The sequence below is a fragment of the Prenolepis imparis genome, unplaced genomic scaffold, assembly GCF_030444845.1.
Source record: "Prenolepis imparis isolate NDT839.2.m4 unplaced genomic scaffold, iyPreImpa1.0 SCAF_2, whole genome shotgun sequence".
NCBI classification, from domain to species: Eukaryota; Metazoa; Arthropoda; class Insecta; order Hymenoptera; family Formicidae; genus Prenolepis; species Prenolepis imparis.
The window spans coordinates 8,524,927-8,551,685 of NW_028141160.1; the positions used below are offsets into that span (position 1 = coordinate 8,524,927).

A 26,759-nucleotide genomic window follows, 5' to 3' on the forward strand; every position below is an offset into this window, starting at 1 on the left:
TTATACGAAATACAAAATAGGTCACTCGAGGGACATATATACGCGAGCAAAAGAAGACGTGCACTCAAACTGAAGCGTTACATAAATGTTCGTAATAAAAATTAATATTTTAAATCAATGGTTCGTACTCTTATGGGAACATGAATGAAGAAAGTAGACGCGAGTCAAGTAAACGAGGATGGAGGAACATTACAATAATGCCGAAAGTTGTAGCGACGTGCATTATTGCGATACCGGTGTAGCAGCACTCCCTTGGGCGGCATATTCGCCGTTGCAATAATGTATGACGACACGCCTTTGAACATCGAAACGAGCCTTTGAAATTTACCGTGCAAATTCCTACATTTCGCGCCGCATTATTGCAAATGTCGAATATCGTTCCCAACGGAGCATCGCGTTGTACAGAAATGTAATAACACATCGCAACAATCTAAGAACAGATAAATTCACACACATGATTTATGCATACGATTACCATTACTCTATAAAATTAGAATCATGATTTTTGTATATTTCCTAATGTAAATAAAATTCAGAAACTCGATAAAAAAAATTTGAGAAAATATCATGTATTTCACCATAAAGCTTGTCTAAAGAACGATATATCGAAGATAATTTGCGTGTTTGATCAAAAAGCTGGAAATATTTTAGCTTGCTTTTATATTGCACACATCTTTGTCCTTTATTTATTTCAATACAGCTAATATAATTTTTGTTTGTGGTATCACGCTCCAAAAATTACATGAATAAACTTGTATAAAAATAGAAGTTTGTGTTTAAATATATTTCTTTTAGTTTCAATAAATTCTGCCAGTGTATGGCTGCATTAGACGAGGGATTCTTTTGAAAGAGATCGTTGTACAATTCATGATTGTTCATCTCCTGCTCAAAGAGCAGGAGATTTTTCTGCAGAATGTTTAAAGTGTTATTAAATATTCACGCTTTGAAGTGCAATGCAACTCATAACGATAAACCGTGCAAATATATTTTCCACTTCAGTTTAATCTCGCTGTCTATTAATATCCATATATCAATACTTCTGTCAAAAGCAAAAAAATATTTTTGTTTATCTATATATTTTTATCTTTTAATCTGTATTAATTTTTATGAACCGTGAGAGAGAAAAAGAGAGATATTCTTTCAGCATTATATTTTGTTTTACTATTATTAATTACTTTGCCATATATCTCTATCTCTATAATGCTTAAGCGTTTTAAGAAAATCGATATAATCTCCCACTAAAACTGTCATAAAATTTTGTTTATGAAGAATAACATCAATGTGAATTTATATGAACCATAAAAATTCATTGGAATAAACTAAAATTGTATTAGGCGTTATTAACTAATTTTATGGGAGTGTTTCATTTTGAATATAACATAAAACTATATGTATTATATTTCATGTTATCATTCTGTGAAAATTCTGCTGTTTTGTGACACTTTCTTAACTAACTCGAAATGTACACTGAACACGACTATAATCAATTTTCTAAATTAAGAACAATTATCTCACGTGAATAAGCAAAACAACAGTTTTTAAGAATATGATGAAATGATCTTTAACAGAGATATATTCTACAAGATATTTTCGTACAATTCATAATGTGATTTCTCTAGAGAAACTATGATGTATTGGTTTACTAGACGTAAAGTCATTTATGTAGAACGTAAATTGCAAGAATCGTTCACGTATATTTCCCCGCTTCTGACGTCATAATCCAAGATGGCTGAGTTAGGTATTGCCGACCCTTAATCTTATAACTCGAACAACAACGAGATCGAAGGATTCAAAGTTAGTGGCGGTGAAGCTAAATGGAAGTAAATGACTATTCAGCTAACACAAAATAATAAGAGCAATAGTCCAGTTAACAATTAATCTTAATGAAATGACCCGACAAGATTACGATTCTAACATAATTTTAAAAGAATAAAGAAAGTTTCTCTTGTTTTACATATTAATCATCTTTTCATAAATAAAATTCAGATCAAGCTTTTTCGATTTTTTTAAATAAATATTTGTTTCAAATAAAAATCAATATTTTCAGTAAAAGTATTAAAACTGACGTTATATGAAAAAAAAAAATAGTTAACAAACTGTGATATAAGCTTCAAAAATTGTTATTTGAGTACAAAATATTTGATTTATAACGAGAAGCGAGAAGTATGCATCCCTTTCATCGTTTGTCACAATAGGCTTGTTTACTCAATGTCGCAAATGAGTGGACAAATATTACGATCCATTCACAAATAGTAGTTTGCGAGTTATGTACATATTTACAGGTTTGGTTGTAAATGTAAGCAGAGAACATATTAGCATATTATCGGTCGCTCGCAAATTACTACGACTGAAATTTTTCAAGCGGTAGTAAGTGAGATTGATGGAAGTTTAATAACGCATCAGAGCGACGTTAATCGAAAATGCAAAAAAAATGACGATAAAAAAGGAATTTAATTATCGCGTAATATCAATTACTCTATCAAATTCTACGCTCGTTTTATCATATATCAATTTTATAATTTATTATTATAATTAAATTAATTTTTAAATTGTTTTTTTTTATGCAACAATAATTGTTTTTTTTTATGTCTGATAGTAATCGCCTTTCGTGTACAGATAGAACGAATTAAACTAAGTAGGAAAGTCCGTTTTGCGATCTTCGCACACAATAATCAAGGAGAAATTAATTTTTAAAAATCGGCCAATCCGCGCAAATATAAGCGCTTGTACTCGCGCAAATTGGCTTATCTTTTTTAATTAATTTTTCATTAATTATTGCAAAGACTACAAAACGATAGAGGACTTTGCTACTCGGTTTAGCTCTACCTGCACACGATAGCTGAACAATTATTACCGTACAACACTCTGTATATACATATATTATCATCTCACACAAAGAAATTAATATAAATAAAAGAATGATTGGCGTTTGTCTCGAATGAATATCGACCGGCAATAACAAGATTACGCTGGTGCTGGTATAGGCTATCAAATATATAAACGGTCGTTTCAATGGGCGGAAATTTAACAATATTGGGAAACATTGTATGCACATGAGTGTCAGACGCACCGGCGATGTATCTGCCCTTGTCTGTCGATTCTGATTGAAACGACATCTCTCTTTTTATATCACTCTCGCACTTGCGCATATTTATAATCAAGCGCGCCCAAATATTGGAACTCTGTATCAAATTACGGCTGCAATTTGCCGTTGCAAATGCGCTCATTATCGAGTTGCATTTTTATTATTATTCCATCTAAGGGCATACAAGTCCTTAAAATTTTTTACAAAATCAATCTCTTCGTGTAATTTTATGCAGCCGCATACTTTTCGCATATTTTACATCAGGATAGATAAATTTTTTAAATTATGGAAACAGTAGAATGCGTACTATGTACTACCAGCTGCCTGATAAAAATTCATCTTCTTTTTGCTATCATCCGTTCATTTTTTTCAATTTTTTCATTGTTTCATCTTTCTTTATCGTTTTAAACATGGATATCTTTTAGTACCCGAAGATTGGCGATGTTACAACGAGATTTCGTTGCTTTCCCGGATTTGCAAATAAGTTTAAAGTTTCCCCCCGACGTGCGCGTATATATATATATATATATATATATATATATATATATGTATATATCGTAACGCGTGGATCTAATCTTTTGATCCTATAAGCACGGTTCAGCGTGAAATCCTTGGAAGCTGAAGAAGTTAGTTACACGGGACTAATGGAACGCAGTAGGAGCTCTAGATAATGGACGACGCCATGGCGTCATAAATACGAAGTGCACTACACTTACAAGGGCGCTAGTTTTATTTCTGAATTTCGCGGTAGACTTACAGATCTCCTAATGTGGAAAAAAGTAAAAAAGGATATAGAAAATATACGGAACAGCGAAAATGTGTATAGTGTAACACACTATATACGGATATTTTTTACAACATACTCGAATTTGATTCCCCCCTCGACCCCTCAATTATTACATCTACATATTTTGTAATTATTAAACATGCAAAATATATGTAAACTCAAGATTATTGCAAATAATGTATTATATATGAAATATCATCATAGAAACAAATGTATTGATTACCTACTTTTAAAGATAGATCATTTATCAATATAATCATACAATCATGCAATCATCAATATCATACAAGTATTATATTTTCCTTAATTGTTATGATAACCGATTTTAACTAATATTTCTAAATATATTTTATTCCAAGATTTTTGTTTTTAATTTTTATTTTATTAAAATATGTTTTATTAAAAGAAATTTACGTTTAAAAGTGACATGTAGATTATTAATATTAAGACCTCTCAAATAAAACTGTCACAAGCACTCTCCGGAAAAAGATTACTACTCGCTTTTTGCCTGCGACTATGGTTATAAATTTTAAAGCAACGTAAATCATTTTATTTTTCTGATGAGAGATCAATCCCTCGTTAACGCGTCTTTTTGCGAGCCGACAGAAGCTCGCGAAAAGAAGAAGAAGAACCATGACGAAGACGTCTTTATCGGTGAAATTCAGTCGTCTTAAATCGAAGGCAAACGATGGTGAATTTCGAGAGTCTCGACTAGCAGTTCGCGATTTAATCGCGTAACAGTTTGCCCGACTTTTCTTTCCACAGAAATAGATTTCCGACGTGTCGATTCCCCCTCGTTCCACCCCACTTTACCGGAGATGCCCTACCATGATTTTCCACTAACGGCGAGGAATTTATAGAGTTTCGCGCGGCGACCGGGAGCCGCAGTTTTCTGCTCGTGATAAATGCATCCGCTATTGTAAAATGTATATACAGCCGCCGCTTGCACGAGTATGTGTGCCTGCACTTTCAATTTTGAATTGCCGAAATACGGCGAGATTTGGCGGTCGGTTCCCGGTGGTCCCTGCATGTAAACGACTGCCGCGAGTATTCGCGCAATTCCGATCTATTGCACGAACAATGTCTACCGTAACGCGCAACTAAACGTAATTCATCGTTCGCAGATTCTCCTCACACCATTTGCAGTTTTTGATAAAATCACACGCGACAAATTAATAAATCAATTTAAAAAACAACAAATTTTTATGACAATCTAATGGAGGAAATACATATTTCAATCGCTGTTATTATTTAAATATATTAATATTATATATATATATATATATATATATATATATATATTATAGAGTTATTATTATATACTTTCTCTCGAACCATAATAAATTGATCAAACAAATAAATTAAATAAGTTACAACATATTTCCGAAATTCTATAAACAATTTCCAAACTGTTAAAATTTAATTTTTTAAATATTGACTCTTTCTTGTCAAGTTTTCACTTTAAAGCACAATAATTATTTTTGAATTAATAAAATTTAGAAACGATTTTGACGCATTTGCATTCTTTTATGAAAAAAGAGTTTTCTTTTTTCACTCTACTTCTCGTATTTTCTAAATATTTTCGCGTTTTAATGGTTTTTCATCAGGATATAAAAAAATGCATTATACAATGAGACAAAAGCCTGTTTTCCATTATTGAAGTTCGAATTAACTCTCGCGTCTCTGAATGAATAAAATATTTCATCATCAGACAGGACGATGTACCTATGAGACACGCAAATTTCCCGTAATATTCACGATTATTCTTTTTCCGGTCGGTTATTTCAGTAGCATTTTAGCAGTATTGTGATTGCATCATTGCAGGAAAGGAAGGTTTTATAGGAGCTATAAAAGGCAATTTTTATATCCCGCTGAGAAGTGGATTGCCAAGAAAACAAAATTTCAAGAGTTACTTTGCTGGCGTGCCTATGGCGTCCCAATAAACGTCCTGTCTCTATTATTATTTTCTCTGCAATAACAAAATCAAATATATGTGTTTCTTCTTCGTATCAAATATTATATTTTTGATAAAAATTTTTTTGTTTTTTTCTTCCTCAATTCATATCTCTAATTTGCAATTAAATTATATATCTTAATTAACGAAACTAGAAATTTATTGTAACGTCAAATGAGCATGTTGCAGCAAGAAAGTAAACGTCTTCTTTGATACTGGAAGAGTATATAAGCAGATGTATGGATATTTATGAAGCTTATTACGCGCCGATGGATCGATATTTGCACAAAGTTCCGTTAGTTTAAATATTGAAAACGTAGCCCCACATATATATTTGCGAAAATTCGCTTGATTAACTTTTATTTTCTTCATTCGTATAAACGCTCCCTGTCCTCCTTTAAAGTTTTCAGGGAACAAATGCTACTCTTTTGCACGCTCCCGAGTTTTTTCGCAGGCGACACTGGCGGTTAGAAAGTTGGTCGAGAGATACTTCTTCATCGTGGGAGAACGGTTGTTTTTCGGTCTCCCGTCGGAAAAGCGAGCACCGAAAAATGGTGATGAGAAAGAGAGCCGTAGGGCGGGACACTTTTTGGTTGCTGGCAGAGAATACGTGGGATTTACGTCATGCGGTGGGAATAAAACTTCGATCTTGACGATTGCACGGTCGCGCGCAAAAAAGCCACCATTGCGGCAACAATCACAACGAACAAATTTTTCGTCCTGTCACGTGAAAAATATCTATTCTCATGAGCATGTATATTTAATTTTTTCAAATCTGCACTAAAAATATTTCTCTGTCTCTCTTTCTCAAATATTATTTTTAATTTTATATTCTCTCAAAGAATTTTCAAGAAAAAAAATTAAAATATCTCCTTTGCATTTTATAATTTATTAGTTTGCATGTTTTATATTTATTAGTCTATTATATCTTATTTTATTATTACTTTATGTTGCTGCATATAATAATTAATATAGTGAGAAATATAATGTAATATATATATAAAAAAATTTTATTTTGAAAAATAGTTTTGGATAAGAGAGCTATAATATAATATAAAAAAATTATATAAAAAGCAATAAAAGAAGTACATTAAATATTTCGATTTTTTAAATGTACAATATTGATATTATAAATAATATAATAATTATCATAATTTTAAATTCAAGTATTTTATTTATTCCACATTATTATACGCGTAAAAAATTATAAAACGTCTTAAGCAGGGCACAATAAGCTGGAATACCTGTCTAATCTTTCTAAAAATTCGTATTTCAATGAAATTATTTTTCGAAATAATAAAATTGCGCAAACGAACTATAAAAAAGACCGTAGACTCGTTATAGTGTATCAGAGCCGCAATCAAACGTAAATGCTATTCGTCTGAAAATTCAATCAGTTTAAACCAAATAGCAGGTAGGTTCCGATGAATTTAAGTTAATGAAACGTTCCGACACTATTGGAAAATTTAATAGAGTGCGACCTCCTAAGGCTATTTCACAACTGGCGTTTGTTGTAAACGCATTTATTTTTCGCGCAACGTTGCGGATTTATTATTAAAGTCGATTGCGGTAGTTGGCCGTTACAATCCCGATAATTGCTGATCGATTGTTCCAATTTCACTGGTTTCGCGGACTACCATATACGTGACACTTCGCATATTCGCTCGATCGTGTACCATAGTTTCCTCAAAACTTACATTTAACAACAAAACTCATATTGCAATAACACTTCAGATGATTTACTCTGTATATATATATTTTTTTAGATTATATTTTGTAGATTAATTGTATGCATATATATGTGCAATTAATCTAAAAACTATATTTAAAAAATATATGTGTAATTTAAGAAAATTATATGTTTGTATTTTTAAACATAAAGTTATAAAAATAAAAAATTTACTATCGCATTTGATTGCCTTTAGAGATATACTAGTAAAAGAACTAAGTATATATTTTTCTTCAATATAAATATTTTGCTTCAATATAAAATCTTCAATATAAATTTCTCTCATAAAAATGATCTTTCTCCACTTTCTTGTTCCAGATTATAATACGAAAAAACTAACGATTCACAAAAAAAACCTACACCTCAAAGTCCATGGAATCTTGGAACAGAAAATTATGGAAAATGGGGACTACGAGAAATTCTGAGATAGAGATAAAAGTGTACGAGAGGGATAGCCGACGTTTATCGTCCAGGTGTTGACTCCGCGTTTGTCGAAAGCGAAGCACAAAAGCTTCGGATTCGCTCTAACGAGAGCGGACCATGATATATTATTTAATCAGATGATGAATAGCGAACACTGAAGAGAGACGAGAAATATACTTTAGCCACGATGGAGGCTCACGTCGATCAAGCCGCAAACGCAACCGTAGAAAATCCAATCTTCATCGATGCACCAATCATTTTAACAGCAATCGTGCTCTGTCTCCTGATTCTCATCACTATCATAGGTAAGTCTACTATTCTTCCATCTGTTCATACAATTTTCGTAAAAAAGAATATTGCTTATAATTTTCAACAATAGATATATCTTGACAATTATGTCTCGCGAATTAATATCAACAAAAAAATGTTTATCTATTTATTCCTTCGATTTATTTTGATCCCCCCCCCCCCAATTTGCTTTAATTTCCCTAATTAGACTCGTAATTAAATGCTACATTCTTATTAAAAAGAAAATATATTTTTTCAAAGTTGAGAAAAAATTTAATTATATTATTCAACGTTGCTTAATATTCGTTACAAGAATTGAGAATAAGAAATTTCTTGACGCATATAAATATTTAAAAGTAGTATACATAAAATATCCGTACTGTATATATACAAATATATTCATATCTACATTCAGTTGTTTGCGTTTGCTATTGAATATTGATACGCGAATCGATACGTTAAAATTGAGAAGCACAGCTCGTATTTCAAAAGTAATATATAGTCCCACCTTTCTGGCATTTTTAGAGGCAAGTTCGTAAAAAGTTTACGGCACACGTCATTTTAAAGCGAGAGAACCTTCAAAACCCTTTTCATATCCTGGAAATGAGAGAGAGAGAGCACCTTAAAGATTTTTATAAACGATTTTTTACACGCGCGATGTTCATTGATTATTGCTGTACAATAAATGTAAGAAATAAAAATAAACACCGTAATTGAATAAATAATATACTGTTAGCGGTTTTCTCGTACCGCGAATATACATTACGCGTTTACGCGATATTTTAACTTTATTTTTTTAATTCAATGAATGTCGACTCACTCTTCCGATTAAAACACTCGCGTAACATAAGACAATATTTTCCGCTGAATATCGACACGGATCATACTATAAAATCACGCAACTTTTAACACACGTTATTTATTTTCGAATTACGCGAAAGGTCAGCGGAATGCTAAATATTTTACTAAAATTATGTAACAAGGAAATGTGAGAGAATATATATAAAATTAAATGTACCATTCCTATAATGTACAATAAATATATCTCATAAACCTAATAAATATAGACTCATCCCTATTTTTTAATTTATTTAATATATTAATTATTCAACATTTGAGAAAGTAAATTATACAATTGATGGAATTTTTCATTTTATAGAGAAATATATATATATATATATATATATCTTATTTTTAGTTTTTAGTTGTTATGTTATAAAAATTGTATACACATATTATGAGATAATGTGTTTTAAAAGCTAACTTTTTAATCGATTAACAATTAATAGATGAATATCTTTGCCAAAGACTTCTGGATGAATAGATAATTTTGTCATTGCCGCTAAATTGATAATGAATCGGCTCAATTGAGCAGAAATTCAAAAAAAAGAGAGAAAATAAAATCGACGCGCCTTAATTCAAAGATGATCGAGTCAATAATTTATGCTCCCATTCGAACGCGCTCCCGGCGCTAATTAATGAAAATTACCCGACCCGAATTTGACAGATCGTTCCTTTTTGCGCTATGCCAAACTTTCGATCGAACAGTACCTGCGCGACGAAATTGATCTCACCGCGTCGATTAATCGTTCTTCTTGCTGTAATTATATTCGAGCGACAAATAATTTTACCCCCGATCGCCGGCACCATCGATGATGGTTTCGCGAGGACGAGCACCCGTTGGTCGTGTCCGCGTCGACGAGAACAATGGCAAAGATTGCATTGGAGAACTGACACGTCTCTAGGATGTATAATATATCACCGAGCGAAGACGGTAATCGCGATACAACCGGGTGCTTTGCGTAAACAGAATTTTCCACGAGGCAACTGACATTCCGCTTCGCGACTTGTATCGAACTATTTCTTCTTGGCTCTTCTCCGGTAAATAATGAAGCGCGAATTTTAATATTGAAACTTCTGATCAATCATTATTAACGTTAAAGACATTTTAATATGATTATAATATGTGATAAATGACACTTTCGCGAACTTTACTCGATATTCATCAAAGAATCGATCATCGGTGACCGATGAACTATTAATATTTCCATATTAATAATCTATATTATGCAAGATGTCCAAGAATTGAAAAGTGAACACGCAGAGTTGTTTCTTACAAAACAGTTTTCAAATAAATCACGAAGATAAATTTCAGAAGCTATATAATTAATAGAATCCTGTTCCTTATTTAATCTGGTTTTTAATTTAAGAATTAGCCAGTTTTGTGGAGCAGGTTGCATGTTGCTCTCTCTCTTTTTCTCTTTCCTGTGAAAGTTATTTATTGTTTAACTATTACCATTAACGCGTCATTTATTTACAACACAATAGACGCAAAGCCCTGATTTCGCATCAGTATTGCCAGCATCGTCCGCCACCTATTAAGTTTCGCGAAATAAATCCATGAACGTCTCCCTGCAGACCCGTATATCTCTCAGAAGAGGATATAGATAAAAGTTGCCGGAAAACAAGTAAGTTTATCATTCCTCTATAACGTTGTAGGTGGATGGCGATATAACCAAGAGAGATGCGAAAGAGATCCACCGGCAACTGTTGTATATCCACGTATATCCACACACATATACAAATACATGCTTCCTCAACGACTTGACAGGCTCGGAGCGCATTCCAATATTAGTATAGTTCACTGGCTAACTAACGGTTCGCTGAACATGACGTCAGCTGCCGTGGATATACGCTTGCTCTCTTTCTCTCTCTCTCTCTCTTCTTCCCAGTGTAGGGTAAATTTTATAAACGCTTGGTGAGTCACAAAACCGTGAAATATCGTTGCGCAAATATAAATTAAAAATCCCCTCGTCACATAATAATGCACAAACAAATTCGTTTGTCTCTCTTCGAAATCACAAACAGCTGGAACGCGTGATTTTGCATAAAGTTTGCGTTTGCTATTAGCGCGCACGTGGAGATAATTGACTATAATAAACAAATGTGCAAAATCAGAAGCGACAGTTATTTATGGAAATATCTAAAAACGATAATCGATTTCACTTTCCAATTTCTCAGGTAATTTAAAAATTGATTGAAAAAAAATGAGAAAAGAAAATATCTTGAAAAAAATAAGTTATAAATATCTATAATTTTCATAATAAAAACTATTTAATAGTCATTGTATGACTTGGAATTATATAAATAACATTATTTATAACTTGCAACGCACACGTGTAATATGCGTGTGGAATATAATAAAATTTTGTAATTTTATTATTTGTAAAAATAAAACTTATAAAAGTGATTCTAAATCATGTAAAGTCAGGCAGAATTTTTAGCCGATATATAAATATTCACAATACGTTATATTAAAAAATCGAACAATTATTATTAAATTTAATTTTAGAAGATAAGTAAATAATAGAAGATGGATAATAGAATAATTTAATTTAATTTTAATTAAATTTTTATTTACTTTGTCTTATCAATATATAGATAATAGCGGTAAACTTTAACAAAATAGACACGAGTTTTTAAAATAAACATTTCTTGATACGCAATGTATATACGATGTTGACAAGTGTCGTTCGTTCATAAAAAAAATAGCAAGCCGATAGGTTACATCGCCGACGCGAACTGAATGTGTTATTACCTCACCCTTCGATCTTATAAAGGTTAAACGATGCGATGCAAATTTCTAACGTATCTTGCATGAAGACGTAATCAGATATTTCTTAATGGTTATCGTCTTGAGATCTCTGAGACTGCATAATAATATTAGAAAATAATATACATATATAGCCTCATACTGCTCTGCAGTAAAAATATGAAAGAAAATTGTTTTAAAAATTACTGTGAATGTAAAAATACACTGAGAGAATTTTCTCTTAGAATTTATCTTGAAAATCATGGTAATCGTGGGAAAAGATGATATGGAAAGATATTTATGAGAATTTCTTTGATTAATATTTATCATAATAAAAATAATATTTATAATAAAATATGTTTGATTAATTTTACTATGCAGTTTAGTAAAATTAATCAAACATGTTTTATATTTTAATGTGATAGATATTATTATTTTTATTGTGATAAATATTAATCAGAAAAATTCTCATAAAATTCTTTCCATACCATATTATCCCACGATTGCCATGATTTTCAAGGTAAATTCTAAGAGAAAATTCTCTCAGTGTATTAATAATTTGTCTTATTGTGGAGGGGGTTCGAGGATAAAAATAAATTGTATCGTTTAATATTAAGGCTGTCAGTATGACGTCAAAAGCGAGTATAATACGCAATTTATTTATGCATCGTTGCTCTATACGCGAAAATAAATGAGTTTTCGCGCACATGACAACAGTCGCGATTGATAAAGCGAACTTGTAACATTTGCCGACTACTATGGTTTTGGTTTGTTAATCAATAAACGGCCACATAATTCAATTTAAATCTATCCTATATATGGTGCCGCAATGAAAACAAGTTACATGGCTGCATAGTTATTGGATAACGAACCATAACCGCAGTTTTCGGCAAATTTTGCAGGTTCGTTTTGCGTCGATCGCACATGTGGTTGTGTGAAGAAATTTATTTATCTCGACGTAAGCTGCAGAATAAATTTTATATTATTTCTGCTTTAACGGCATACAATGAAACGGCTAATGTAAGTATTACATTGCACATACGATGAAGAATAAATTTGTATGAAGGACAGTATATAAAAGATAGATTTGGAATATCTAAGATAATACCTATCTGCATTAGACATAAATTGAACTGTATCATAAAGGAAAAAAATTACTAATGAATTTTAAAAAACTTATTTGTAATGTAAAATTTATCATGCTTTTACTTTACAAATAAATCAAAAGCCAAAAGTAATCTTTTTTGTAAATAAAAATTATCTCTTTTAGTACGCAATTATTATCTTTTATAACATTTCCACAAAAGCTTTTATTATAAGTAACGAGATCTGCTAGCTATGTGAACCTAGCACCCGACTTTTTAAAAATTAATTTTTTAAAACGGAAAATGATAGCATTTCGTTTGTAGTTGTTTGTAGTAACAATAATTTCGTTTGTAGTTTTATCAATTAATAAATTTAAAAAATGTTTAAATAACTTGCACCCGACATTGAGATATCGCAAATCCGCTTGCGCAGTCTTCTTTAGAATCGTTTGTAGTTGTTTGTAGTAATTTTCCTTTCGTTTGTATAGTTGAGCGGTTCAAAAGTTATAAACAATTGTTTATTCGTCCAAGAGGTATTTTGTAAATTTTAAAGATATCGCAAATCCGCTTGCGCAGTCTTCTTTAGAATCGTTTGTAGTTGTTTGTAGTAATTTTCCTTTCGTTTGTAGTTGAGCGGTTCAAAAGTTATAAACGATTGTTTATTCGTCCAAGAGGTAAATTTTAAAGATATCGCAAATCCGCTTGCGCAGTCTTCTTTAGAATCGTTTGTAGTTGTTTGTAGTGATTTTCCTTTTGTTTGTAGTTGAGCGGTTCAAAAGTTATAAACAATTGTTTATTCGTCCAAGAGGTAAATTTGTTAATTTTAAAGATATTGCAAATCCACTTGCGCAGTCTTCTTTAGAATCGTTTGTAGTTGTTTGTAATGATTTTCCTTTCGTTTGTAGTTGAGTTATAAACAATTATTGTTTATAACTTTTGAACCGCTCAACTACAAACGAAAGGAAAATCATTACAAACAACTACAAACGATTCTAAAGAAGACCGCGCAAGCGGATTTAAAAAATCTTAAAAATTGACATAGTTAGCTCTTGGACGAATCAACAATAATTTATAACTTTTGAACCGCTCAACTACAAACGAAAGGAAAATCACTACAAACAACTACAAACGATTCTAAAGAAGACTGCGCAAGCGGATTTGCGATATCTCAATGTCGGGTGCGAGTCATTAAAAAAATTTTTTTTATTTATTAATTGATAAAACTACAAATGAAATTATTGTTACTAGAAACGAAATGCTATCATTTTTCGTTTTAAAAAATTAATTTTTAAAAAGTCGGGTGCTAGGTTCACATAGCTCGTCGTGTGCGAAAAATATTTTATTACTTTATTAATAGAATTTATTATTTAAATATTTGTAAATGAAATTTTAAAAAAATTGTTGTAAGAAATGATAACATTATTAATGCTATTATCGCGATATTTGTCGAAATTATTCGAACGAGGAATAAAAGAGTGCAGAGATAAAAAGAGTTCGGACGCGTTACTATTGTCGCTTATATCGGACGGTTAATCACTGAAATCGGCTGATCAGTGCTACTTTCTATCCCTGATTAATCGCCAGACTCGGAAAAAATCACTTTCTCATTATTATTGCATATGTACATTATATTGCATATTATATGCGAGTATAATATGACTCATTCGAGCGAGATTTGTTAAATAATTTTGTCGAAACGCTCATATATACATAATGTTATATGATATAAAACTTTCTGGTTTTTTTTTTCCCGATTTCAAACATCAAACGTAAGAATTTTATACGTCGTGTGAGCTGTGAACCTAGCACCTGACTTTTTAAAAATTAATTTTTTAAAACGGAAAATGATAGCATTTTGTTTGTAGTTGTTTGTAGTAACTATAATTTCGTTTGTAGTTTTATCAATTAATAAATAAAAAAATTTTTTTAATGACTCGCACCCGACATTGTGATATCGCAAATCCGCTTGCGCAGTCTTCTTTAGAATCGTTTGTAGTGGTTTGTAGTAATTTTCCTTTCGTTTGTAGTTGAGTTATAAACAATTATTGTTTATAACTTTTGAACCGCTCAACTACAAACGAAAGGAAAATCATTACAAACAACTACAAACGATTCTAAAGAAGACCGCGTAAGCGGATTTAAAAAATCTTAAAAATTGACATAGTTAGCTCTTGGACGAATAAACAATAGTTTATAACTTTTGAACCGCTCAACTACAAACGAAAGGAAAATCACTACAAACAACTACAAACGATTCTAAAGAAGACTGCGCAAGCGGATTTGCGATATCTCAATGTCGGGTGCGAGTCATTTAAAAAATTTTTTTTATTTATTAATTGATAAAATTACAAACGAAATTATTGTTACTACAAACGAAATGCTATCATTTTTCGTTTTAAAAAATTAATTTTTAAAAAGTCGGGTGCTAGGTTCACATAGCTCGTCGTGTGCGAATAATATTTTATTACTTTATTAATAGAATTTATTATTTAAATATTTGTAAATGAAATTTTAAAAAAATTGTTGTAAGAAATGATAACATTATTAATGCTATTATCGCGATATTTGTCGAAATTATTCGAACGAGGAATAAAAGGGTGCAGAGATGAAAAGAGTTCGGACGCGTTACTATTGTCGCTTATATCGGACGGATAATCACTGAAATCGGCTGACCAGTGCTACTTTCTATCCCTGATTAATCGCCAGACTCGGAAAAAATCACTTTCTCATTATTATTGCATATGTACATTATATTGCATATTATATGCGAGTATAATATGACTCATTCGAGCGAGATTTGTTAAATAATTTTGTCGAAACGCTCATATATACATAATGTTATATGATATAAAACTTTCTGTTTTTTTTTCCCGATTTCAAACATCAAACGTAAGAATTTTATACGTCGTGTGAGCTGTGAACCTAGCACCTGACTTTTTAAAAATTAATTTTTTAAAACGGAAAATGATAGCATTTTGTTTGTAGTTGTTTGTAGTAACTATAATTTCGTTTGTAGTTTTATCAATTAATAAATAAAAAAATTTTTTTAATGACTCGCACCCGACATTGTGATATCGCAAATCCGCTTGCGCAGTCTTCTTTAGAATCGTTTGTAGTTGTTTGTAGTGATTTTCCTTTCGTTTGTAGTTGAGCGGTTCAAAAGTTATAAACAATTGTTTATTCATCCAAGAGCTAACTTTGTCAATTTTTAAGATTTTTTAAATCCGCTTGCGCAGTCTTCTTTAGAATCGCTTGTAGTTGTTTGTAGTGATTTTCCTTTCGTTTGTAGTTGAGCGGTTCAAAAGTTATAAACAATTGTTTATTCGTCCAAGAGGTAAATTTGTTAATTTTATAGATATCGCGAATCCGCTTGCGCAGTCTTCTTTAGAATCGTTTGTAGTGGTTTGTAGTAATTTTCCTTTCGTTTGTAGTTGAGCGATTCAAAAGTTATAAACAATTGTTACTATAAACAACTACAAACGAAATGCTATCATTTTCCGTTTAAAAAAATTAATTTTTAAAAAGTCGGGTGCTAGGTTCACATAGCTAGATCTGTTATTATAATTTTTTGTTCTTTGTAAACAAGCTTTGTTTTATGTATCATAAATTCAACGAATTTTTCATATTACTTATATTATGTATCCGTTTTTCTTTGTATGCCATGATATATATTTTAACTTTAAAGAGAGAACGTTATTCGACTTTTGGACAAAAAGATTAATATTTTACAGAACACTTAATACTTGGTCGTTCTCTCTTTTTATTTTATAAATTTTTCTCTTAACCGAAAAAATTACGTCGATTTAAATCACGTCATTGCATTTCAACTTTGATATATTCCCAAAAGTGAGCTCGTAATAATGCATGGAAACTGTCTCATGGGTGAAAATAATCGCCGTTGCGACACGACTGTTTTACGATAACACGGTATATATTTTCGCTTTTCAATCCATTTGGGAATTAAAACCGGGTAATGCTAATATTAAAATATTTAACATGCTAAAACGTTTTTAAATCTCACAAAATATTTCTGACTTTCAAAGTAAAGGATGTTAGTAACAATCAATTTGTTAGGGCACATTATCTTTTTACAATTAAAATTTTATATAATAAATTTTGATTCTAAAATTGTCGAACGATATTATGTATGTCTGCTTCAAATTGTTCGAGTATTAATTATAAAATATTAAAAATACAAGAATAGATGTAATATTTATTACAGTATATTGATAATTTATAGATTATATCAAAATATGCATATGATTTAATAGTAATAAATACAAGATACAAATATTATTCATTATTTAAGATATGTGTATGTACACACACAAAAGTATTATAAAAATTCGTGTGATATATATGTAGAAAGAGATATAAAAATTTTTCGTCGAGACATTTTTGACATAAAGCTTGCTAAAAGATTGTGACTCCAAGCTAGGTTTAGAGCAACGCCAGAGCAGATTAAAAACTGCAAACTATAAGTTATTTCTTAACAAACAAATCTCCAGAGCGCGCGTGTCTACTCGCGACTCTTCGCGGCTTATCCATATACATATAAGCTTCGGACGTGAACTGTTTTTTTCGCGTTGCAAATACATTATCTTAATGGAGTGCGAGAACGAGAGCAAAAGTATTTAGATCCTCAGTCAGTATATACTGTCAGTATGAAACATCTCTCAATTTCTTTTTCTTTTTTCGCGACAGTTAATTACGCCATAAAACGTTCCGCGCTCGTTTCTTTTACCTTTCACTCGTCGCAGTTATTGCAATTATACTTTTTCCGTAAAGACATCCCGACTGCAATTGCAGCTGCAGCAATACATTAGTACGCGTGTCTCTGCTGTCTTACGAGCCACCGTCGCAGGCCGTATATTTGCAGGAACACGTGATGCGAAACTAATGGACGCGAAAGAAAAGAAATTTGTCCGATTTATTTGTAGAAGCACAACTCCTGTCGAACATTTGTATCGCCTTACGGCGTAGGTAGATAAAATGAGAGAAAGTACGAATTACGTAGTCTCGATCGTTTCTCAAAGTTAACCCGCTCTCTAATTTAAGCAAAGTCTATTGTCGTCCCTCGGGAATTAAATTTAATTAGTACACATCTCCACTGCGCGCTATCCAACCTTTGAAGACCTGGACTTGGTCCCGCTATTTCCTCTATCTTAAAATTATTACTTTTAGTTTTAAAAAAAAGCTAACTAAAGAAATATTCTTGAGAATTAATAATATTTGATTTTTTTTATTTTACGCATCTAATAAAAATGTTATTTTTTAAATATATTATATATTATTATATATAATATATATATATATATAAATAAAATTTAATTAAATAATATAATTAAATAATTAATAATTAATTAAATATATTATAATTAAATATGAATTGAATTAAATAATATATATGAATAATATATATAATAATTAAGATATACTAAATAAAATAATATTAAATAAATATATTAATTAATATATTTATTTAATATTAATTTATTTAATATTAATTTATTTAATATATCTTAATTATTATATATATGTATATTATTTAGTTCAATTTATATTTAATTATTATATTTAATTAATTATTAATTACTTAATTAAATTATATGTATTATATTTAAAATTTTTGTGTTGTGTATAAATATCTGTAATTCCATTATTATTTAAAGAGGATATATTACGCAATATTATTCTTACGATACTTGTATTATCGTGTGTCTTATATCAATTTCATGTTAAACAATAATGGCGCAATTTCTTTTGTACACGCCTCGCGAAAAATTGAAGGGAACATTGGCTATCCAGCCGGAATGAGGGACATGAAATACTACGATACGCAGAATAGCGTACATCAGCGCCATGTAATATCCTCGCAAACGGCAGCTCAAGCTTCTATCCACTTCCCTCAAATACGTTTAAACCAGCAGCAGTCGAGCGCGTTTACGTAATGCATGAATGGAACATTGCGTTATACTAATACATGAATTTCTTTCCTACAAGAGAATCGTGTGAACCTGAAAATTCTGATTACCGTCGAGTTTCACGGTTCTACCATAGTTTACTACGTTTTACTACCGTATTACGCTATTAACGCGCCAAAAAAAGAGTGTATTTATAATAATCCATTCAGATTTTTTAAATCTATAAGTTGACCTTATTTTCTTTATTAAATATTTTAATTTTCGTTATTAAATTTTTGCTTTGTGACAATTGCAAGAGTAAACAATCAGGGTGAGGGGCAATTTGAGAAAAAACATTTCTTATTGAATGCTGGAACTATTCTGGAATGCTAAAGGCGTTTTTATAAATTTTCAGTAATATATATATATTTTACACACGTTTCGTCATATCTTAAATGTGGTAATTTTATATCTTCTTTTTGCTTAAAAAGAACAAAAAAGATTTGAAGATATTACGCGACACGTGTACGAAAATTCTTTTTCAACACGTGCTATCAACCTAAGAACGCCCCTTTTGCAGAACATGATATTTATTCGTCTGACCCGTTCTTGTCTCGAGGGAGAAATTTTTCAAGGGACTGCCGGACGATCTAGGAACGTGTTGCACGTTTCTTACCTGCAGGTTCCTTACATCGGCTGACTTTCATATACAGCCAAGGTTCTAACTGCGTGCTATTGTCCCTAGAGTGCGAAGACTCGATACGTGCCGAAGAGCGGCGATGGTTCGGCGAACTTGGACAAATATTTCGTAAATGCGCGTGCGATCGATCTCTCACGTCCGGAACACATCTAGGAACGTACGACTGATTTCGTCTATCTCGAGTTTGTCGAACTTGATTGCCGCTATTCAGGCACGCCGTCGGAATTGATCACGAGCAGCCCGAATTTGCCCCTTGCAGTGCCAATTACAATTCTATTATTAAAAAGTCGAAAGCGGGACGGGCATTTGCGATCTCAATTTGCTTAACGACTCTGCAATTTACGCTTTCCCTATACATATTTCGTAATAGTAGTTATAGTAGTTACAGATTCTGATTGCCTTCCATCTGTAATTTTGGAATATACAGGGTGTTAAAAAAAAAGGGTAAAATATTTTAAGAGGATTTAGTATGCCTAAAAACAAGTCGAAAAGTCTTAATAAACATTTTTAATTAAATTTTTTTTATATTTTTTTATAATTTTTATTTTTTGTTTAAAATTTTTATTTTTATTATAATTTATGCAGAAAAATAAGTATTTTACCTTATCTTAAAGAAGATGCTCAAAATGACCTCCTTCCATGTCTATGCAGACCCTGCATCTTCGCAATATCTCAAAAATGACTTACTTGCGGACCCATGTTTATTAAGACTTTTTAACTTATTTTGAGGCATACTAAATCCCCTTAAAATATTTTACCCTTTTTTTTAACACCCTGTATATAATCTTAAGAATTGTATTATATATAAATATCTGTAATTCCATTATTATTTAAGGAGGATATATTACGCAATATTATTCTTACGATACTTGTATTATCGTGTGTCTTATATAAATTTCATGTTAAACAATGCCCTTTCTCTCCTTTCTACATCTAAAATATTTTGTTTCTTTTTTTTATTATTTATTTTTTATTATTTTAGACAGTTTTAAAAAATGTTATATGTTTTTCAAAATCGATAAGAAGAGGATATCTTTAGTCTCCTGCATTTGGGCAAGTTCTACACTGCGTGATGAAAAAATTGAAATAATTCTATAATAATTAATTACTCACTCTTCGACGAGCAGCGAAATATAGCTCCTCCCGATAATTCAGCAATTCCGCGATGATTTTCGATATTCCTCGATGTATTTGCGACGCACCCTGAAAATATACGTAAATAATGTAAAATAATACATTGCGCGCTTTATCGATATCGATATCAAAGCGATCGATATTATATCAATTAATAGAATTACCAATCGGGCAGATAAATTGTACTAAATTCATTCGGCATTTATCGCGCGCGACAACGTGAAAATTCTAAACGACGCGCCAACATGTACAAGCGCTAATGTCGATGAATTCGTCGCGACGAAATACCTTCAACGCTCCTCGATGCTCCTCGATGTTCCCCGATGCTTCTTAATAACGCGAATACTGAATGACACGGCATCGCGAAAGGTATCGGAAGATGTAACCACCGTTGCTGCAACGGAACGTGAAACGCGTCAATCGTACATATACCGAAAAACGCGGTTAAACGCGGCTGCACGGACCGATTAATACACTGAGATTATGACCTATCACTAGAATTCAACTTCTCGACGTTCGTCCGTATGTGAAATTCGCCCGGGACGGATTAAAGGACGCGGAAATACGGAGCGATCGCGGTTCGACTGCATACCGACGCGACGTGCAACTTCAAGTGACGAGCCGGCTCGACAATCGGTCACGTGACCGCGGCTAATTTCGCGGCACTACGTGACGCGCCAACATGGCGGATTCGCGCGCGCGGACTTTTGGCGATAAAGTATCGCGGACAAGCGCTAATGTCGATGAATTCGTCGCGGCGATAAAATACCTTCGACGCTCCTCGATGCCCCTCGATGCTCCTCGATGTTTCTCGATGCTTCTTGATAACGCGAATGCTGAATGACACGAGCGTGCATCGCGAAATACGCGCGTGTCGGAAAATGTAGTCGTTGCTACGGCGGAACGCGTCAATCACATATATACGACCGAAAAACGCGGTTAAACGCGGCTGCACGGACCGATTAATACACTGAGATTATGACCTAGCACTAGAATTCACACTCTCGACGTTCGTCCGTATGTGAAATTCGGCCGGGACGGATTAAAGGACGCGGAAATACGGAGCGATCGCGGTTCGACTGCATACCGACGCGACGTGCAACTTCAAGTGACGAGCCGGCTCGACAATTAGTCACGTGACCGCGGCTAATTTCGCGGCACTACGCGACGCGGCATAATTTAAAAAAAAATAAATTAAATTACTTGTAATAAAATTATTCAATACTTTTTATTGGTGAGAAACGCAAACATATTCGCACGACATAAAAATCTGTAATAGTTTTATTTTAAGTGTTGCGAATAAGCACATTATTTTTTAATTAATAATCAGATGAATAAATATATAAATGCGTAATTATATTTTAAATATTTTCAACTTATGTGAGAAAACCTACAAGAAAAAACATGTCCAGTATACTATACATTATAATATACATTATAGAAAGAAATTACAATATATGTATATTTCTTTAATTATATATATATATATATATATATATATTATCTAATTAATATAATATTTAAAGCGCTGAAAATAAAATAAACTTAAACATAAATGCCTCAAGTAATATAATATTACTCGCTAAAAGTTCAGAATTCTGAAAACATGAATAAATTTAATTAAAAAATTGAGATTACGCCAAACTTGAAATGCAAAATTGCTATCCTCTTTATAAAAGAAAAACATAGATATATCATTGTTTTATAATAATTCGGTATGTATTTAATGTATGCATCTACGTATCTAACATGAACAGAATAATATTATTTCGTTATGTATGTAATAATATTATTTGAATGAATTATAAAATAGATGTTATTCACGATGGTACGTATTTTTGTTACAGGGAATCTATTCGTAATAGCAGCTATCCTATTAGAGAGAAATTTGCAATCCGTAGCAAATTATTTAATCGTCAGTTTGGCTGTCGCGGATCTTATGGTCGCCTGCCTCGTTATGCCTCTCGGAGCTGTTTATGAGGTACGTAATTCATTGTATTTTTATTCAAGAAGACTGCAAGTTATTATCATCTATTTGCATCATAATGAATTGTACTGTGTGATAAAAAAACAATCATAAAGTTTTTAGCGCTGGATATGCGAGAATAAAACCGCGCAATATTCGTGAAAAGAAAACAATTCGCATCTTCATCAGCGCTGTCAATGTATGAATAACTGACATTCCAACAACAGAGATATTCGTACCGGCAATCTCAAAATATCTTAAATATTTGGGCACCTAATCCGTAAAATTACACAATAGAATTATAATAAATTAATAATTTAAATTATTAAAACAATACAAGCGCGAGCTACGCGCGCGATAATCCTCGACTTTATATTAAAAAAATTATATTTTTTATACATATAAAGTATTTTAAATTTGATTAATATTCTTTGATATGCATCAGCTGATTAAAGCTTTAATTTGCCAAATAAATTTTAAAATAAAAATATGTTGTAAAAATTAAAATAATAATGTTATAAATAATATGTTATAATATTTTAAACTCCAATAATATTTTTTGACAGAAATCAGCTGGTAACTGTCAAAAAATATTAATCGAGTTTAAAGTACTATAACATTATATTTAAAACATATATTATTATTTTATAATTTTTATTACATACTATTATTTTAAAATTTAATTAATAAATTAACGTGTTAATCAGCTGATTTCTGTCAAAAAATATGAATAAAGCGTTAATTTGCTAATTAAATTTTAAAATAATAATAAGTTATAAAAATTAAAATAGCAATATGTTATAAATAATATGTTATAATGCCTTATCTGCGATTAATATTTCTTGACAGAAATCAGCTGATAACTGTCAAAAATATTAATCGAATTTAAAGAATTATGACATATCATTTAATACCAATGATAACAATGAAAATAACACTTCTTGTTAGAAAGGCAACTTTTGTAAAAATAAACGAATTAGCGGCGCGCTTTACAGATTCACGAGATTTAACGATTAAGATATCTTCGACAAGATATAGTCGTAGTTATGTCGTAAAGCACGTGTATTGCAATTTTACAATTTTATGACATTTTATGGCAACCTACATTTACGAGCTAAAATTTTTGTGCGAAATTTTCGGCGGAACAGTCAAACTGTTGGTCATTCTATTCGCACATAGAGGATCGTTCTTTCTTCGCGCGTTACATTTTCATTGTTAAACTTTCATCTATGGTCTGTTGCAGCCATTCACAAGTTTATAACATCCGTAAGAAACCGCGTGCATTCTCGCCTTTTTCTACTGCGGGTTTATTTCGCGCTGACATTGTGTCTGGAAAAAAAGCCGCACGAGGAAATGCATCTCCCAAAGAATTTGGCACGCAGAATTTTTTAAACGCTAAATTATTTTATCTTGAAGAATTTGTTAATTATGTATTTTATACTAATTGCGAAATGAGAGGAAAAAAAATACCAAGAACCAACGAAACACGATGCATCAACTGCGACAATTTATCGTGTTTAAAAGCTCCATAAAATATTCTCGCAGAATTTCAATAAAGATATGCGAAACATATAAATTACGAGGAAAAATTTAACAATAATTTATTAAGATAAAAAAATGGAATCACGAAAATCGCGATAAAATTTGTAATTGACTACGTAATTATGATGAGATAGGTATATGAAATATATTGCAGCAGAGCTCGCTTTCATATATGATGTCCGCATTCAAGTATTCAACGTTACATTTCGAGAAATTAAGAATAGGATACGCGAAACTTTAATATATATTTTATAAAAATCGACTTTTACAATTTTATATCTCGCGAAAATGATATATATGTTTTATAAATGCCATAATCTTAAATATATTGCATTATAATATCACGATCGCAATCTGCAACTTTTAAAAGCTAAAGCAATTTTCTGTATCGAGGTGTCTCTTTCTGTATACCCAGCACAAACACGAGCGTTGGTGAATATCGTTACACACATATTCGACAATTAAGGTGCGAATAATACACACACATACGGAGATAACAAGCGATATATACGTACGAATGATTAGCTTTCGATTCTCCCCTAGCGGAGCTCGTTACGCTACGCCGTGCACATTTATACTTAATAAACGCTAATATACGAACGGAAACGGGAACGGAATGGGAATAACATAGGCGTTAATTACTGCTTCGCGCTGCTTTTCGACACGTTATCCAATTAACAAAGATTTCATCGGAAATTGCCACGAGAGCGATAATACGCTTGAGCGCGACCATTTCGCGCTATATCTTCAAATATATACAATTCATTTTTAATACGCGCGTTTTAATTTCGCGCTTTTAATACTCGAAATATTTGGCTTTTGAGATATGTGCGGCAAAATTGATAAAAACACCAAGATTACGCGCGGAAAAAAATTATCCGTATCGATGATGCAAATTTAATTAGAATCGTTGTAAGAAAAAATTTCCAAAAAGTTGTACTCGCGCTTTCCTTCTTCTATACGTCCATTTAGTTTGATTACGCGCATTATTCCTCTTCGTGTGCTTCTCGCAAAATCTTTTCACTAACACATATCCTTATTCAGTTCTCTCGTTTTCTTAACGCAACCTCTCGCCAAACGCTCTGCGGGCTCCATTATGTATCCTACATCAGCACACTCTTTCCCTTCCCTCATTCCACTTTTTCTATATATTATATTTCCACACTCTCGCCATATTTTCCGAAGCGTACCTGTGATTCTCACTCTTCAGCAGCGTTGAAGCTTCCTCTTGTTTCTTTTCTTTCTCTTTCTTTCTTTCTTTTTCTGTATTCTTTTAAGCCATTGTTAACGTATCGATATCTCTCGCATGTTATCATTTTTAATGATGCAATTCTATTTTAACCGCCATTCAGTCAACAGCAGACGTATTAGACTTTTACAGTCGTAAACTGACTAAACGAGATGAGCATATCCATCTTTTTCACGTAGGAATTTATGCGTCTGCCATTTAATTCGAATATTTGATGGATGTCCATTTTACAGCCATCTCTTTTTGCCCGACGTTTATCGGCAGATATCAGAACCGTGCACGCAAATGACTTCACATATATATGCAATGGTTGATTAGATCCTTGAGAAAGTCTGATATAAAATGAATTGCTAAGAAGTGCGTTAGGAATTTGCTTACTATTATATTTATATCAATTACTATTAATAATCAATTAATGCAATCAATAATAATATACCTTTTTTTAGAAAGGGATAATAGAGAATAATTTTAAATACATGATATAAATAACTTGTATATAAAATTTAATATAAATAATATATTTCTACTACTATCTTTTATCTCAAGCGATCTTCGTTTATCTAAACTGCTCTCGTATCGACTTCCGTATAATTAATATTATTTTTGAGAGATATTTATATTTCTAACAAGATGGATGAGACTCATCGACTTTCGGAATGTTCTGATCTCAAAGTATAAAGGAACGGTTGTCTATGGACAGAAGAGCCGCCGCGCTGAAAGGAGGACAAGGGACGCGCGCGATTGGCTTTCGAAGATAGATTCCAATACCATGAATGGACTTTTAAGTAGGCATGCATCAGAGTCTCCCTCCGCTCTCAGCAAACTCTTCTACAATATCACTCTTACTGACTCCCTTTCTGTACTCTCCGTCGTCGTCTTTCCGTCGGCCATGACTCGGATGTTTTCCCTTTCGACCCTCAATCCGTATTTTCTCCCTACTGTGTGGCAAACTGTCGTGCCAAACTATGTGCAATCCTTAACATACTAATCAACCAAACAATCCTTGTTAGCGCAGATAAAAATAAATTCTATTTACTCACTGATCTTCGTGTAAAAACTGATTTTTACACATATTTAGATAAGATATCGTATAGATAAAATAATATTTTTAAGAGTCACTATATAAACATTCAATACCGATGAAAAGCTAGTAATTAAAATTAATTTAATCTATAAAGTTTTTTTGCTTATTAATTAAATATTTTAAATGATAATTATTAACTGTCAGCGTCATATTTTCAATTCCGCAAAAATGTTTAAAAACTGCTCTCACGATTAAAATAAAAATTACATAAAGAAACAAAGAAAAATCACATTTACTG

At 31.8% G+C, this 26,759-nt stretch overlaps 1 protein-coding gene and 1 long non-coding RNA gene across 14 annotated transcripts in view; one reads left to right on the forward strand and one right to left on the reverse strand.

Annotated features, from left to right (window-relative positions):
* The window catches only part of 5-ht1 (serotonin receptor), a 126,231-nt gene that overhangs the window by 91,149 nt on the left and 8,323 nt on the right, over positions 1–26,759 (forward strand). For 9 of the 10 annotated variants that reach the window (XM_083058456.1, XM_083058459.1, XM_083058453.1 and 6 more), the window contains 2 exons: positions 7,874–8,283; positions 22,528–22,661. In XM_083058456.1, the coding sequence (XP_082914582.1) occupies positions 8,166–8,283; positions 22,528–22,661 (252 nt within the window). In that variant the 5' untranslated portion in view covers positions 7,874–8,165. The remainder of the gene's footprint in view (positions 1–7,873; positions 8,284–22,527; positions 22,662–26,759) is intronic. The other variant, XM_083058462.1, reaches the window with a different exon arrangement.
* The window catches only part of LOC145948885 (uncharacterized), a 163,603-nt gene that overhangs the window by 52,405 nt on the left and 84,439 nt on the right, over positions 1–26,759 (reverse strand). For 2 of the 4 annotated variants that reach the window (XR_014427492.1, XR_014427493.1), the window contains exon 5: positions 20,660–20,749. This is a non-coding gene — a long non-coding RNA (uncharacterized LOC145948885). Of the gene's footprint in view, positions 1–20,659; positions 20,750–20,968; positions 21,208–21,449; positions 21,769–26,759 lie in introns of those variants that run through there. The other 2 variants (XR_014427495.1, XR_014427494.1) reach the window with 2 other exon arrangements.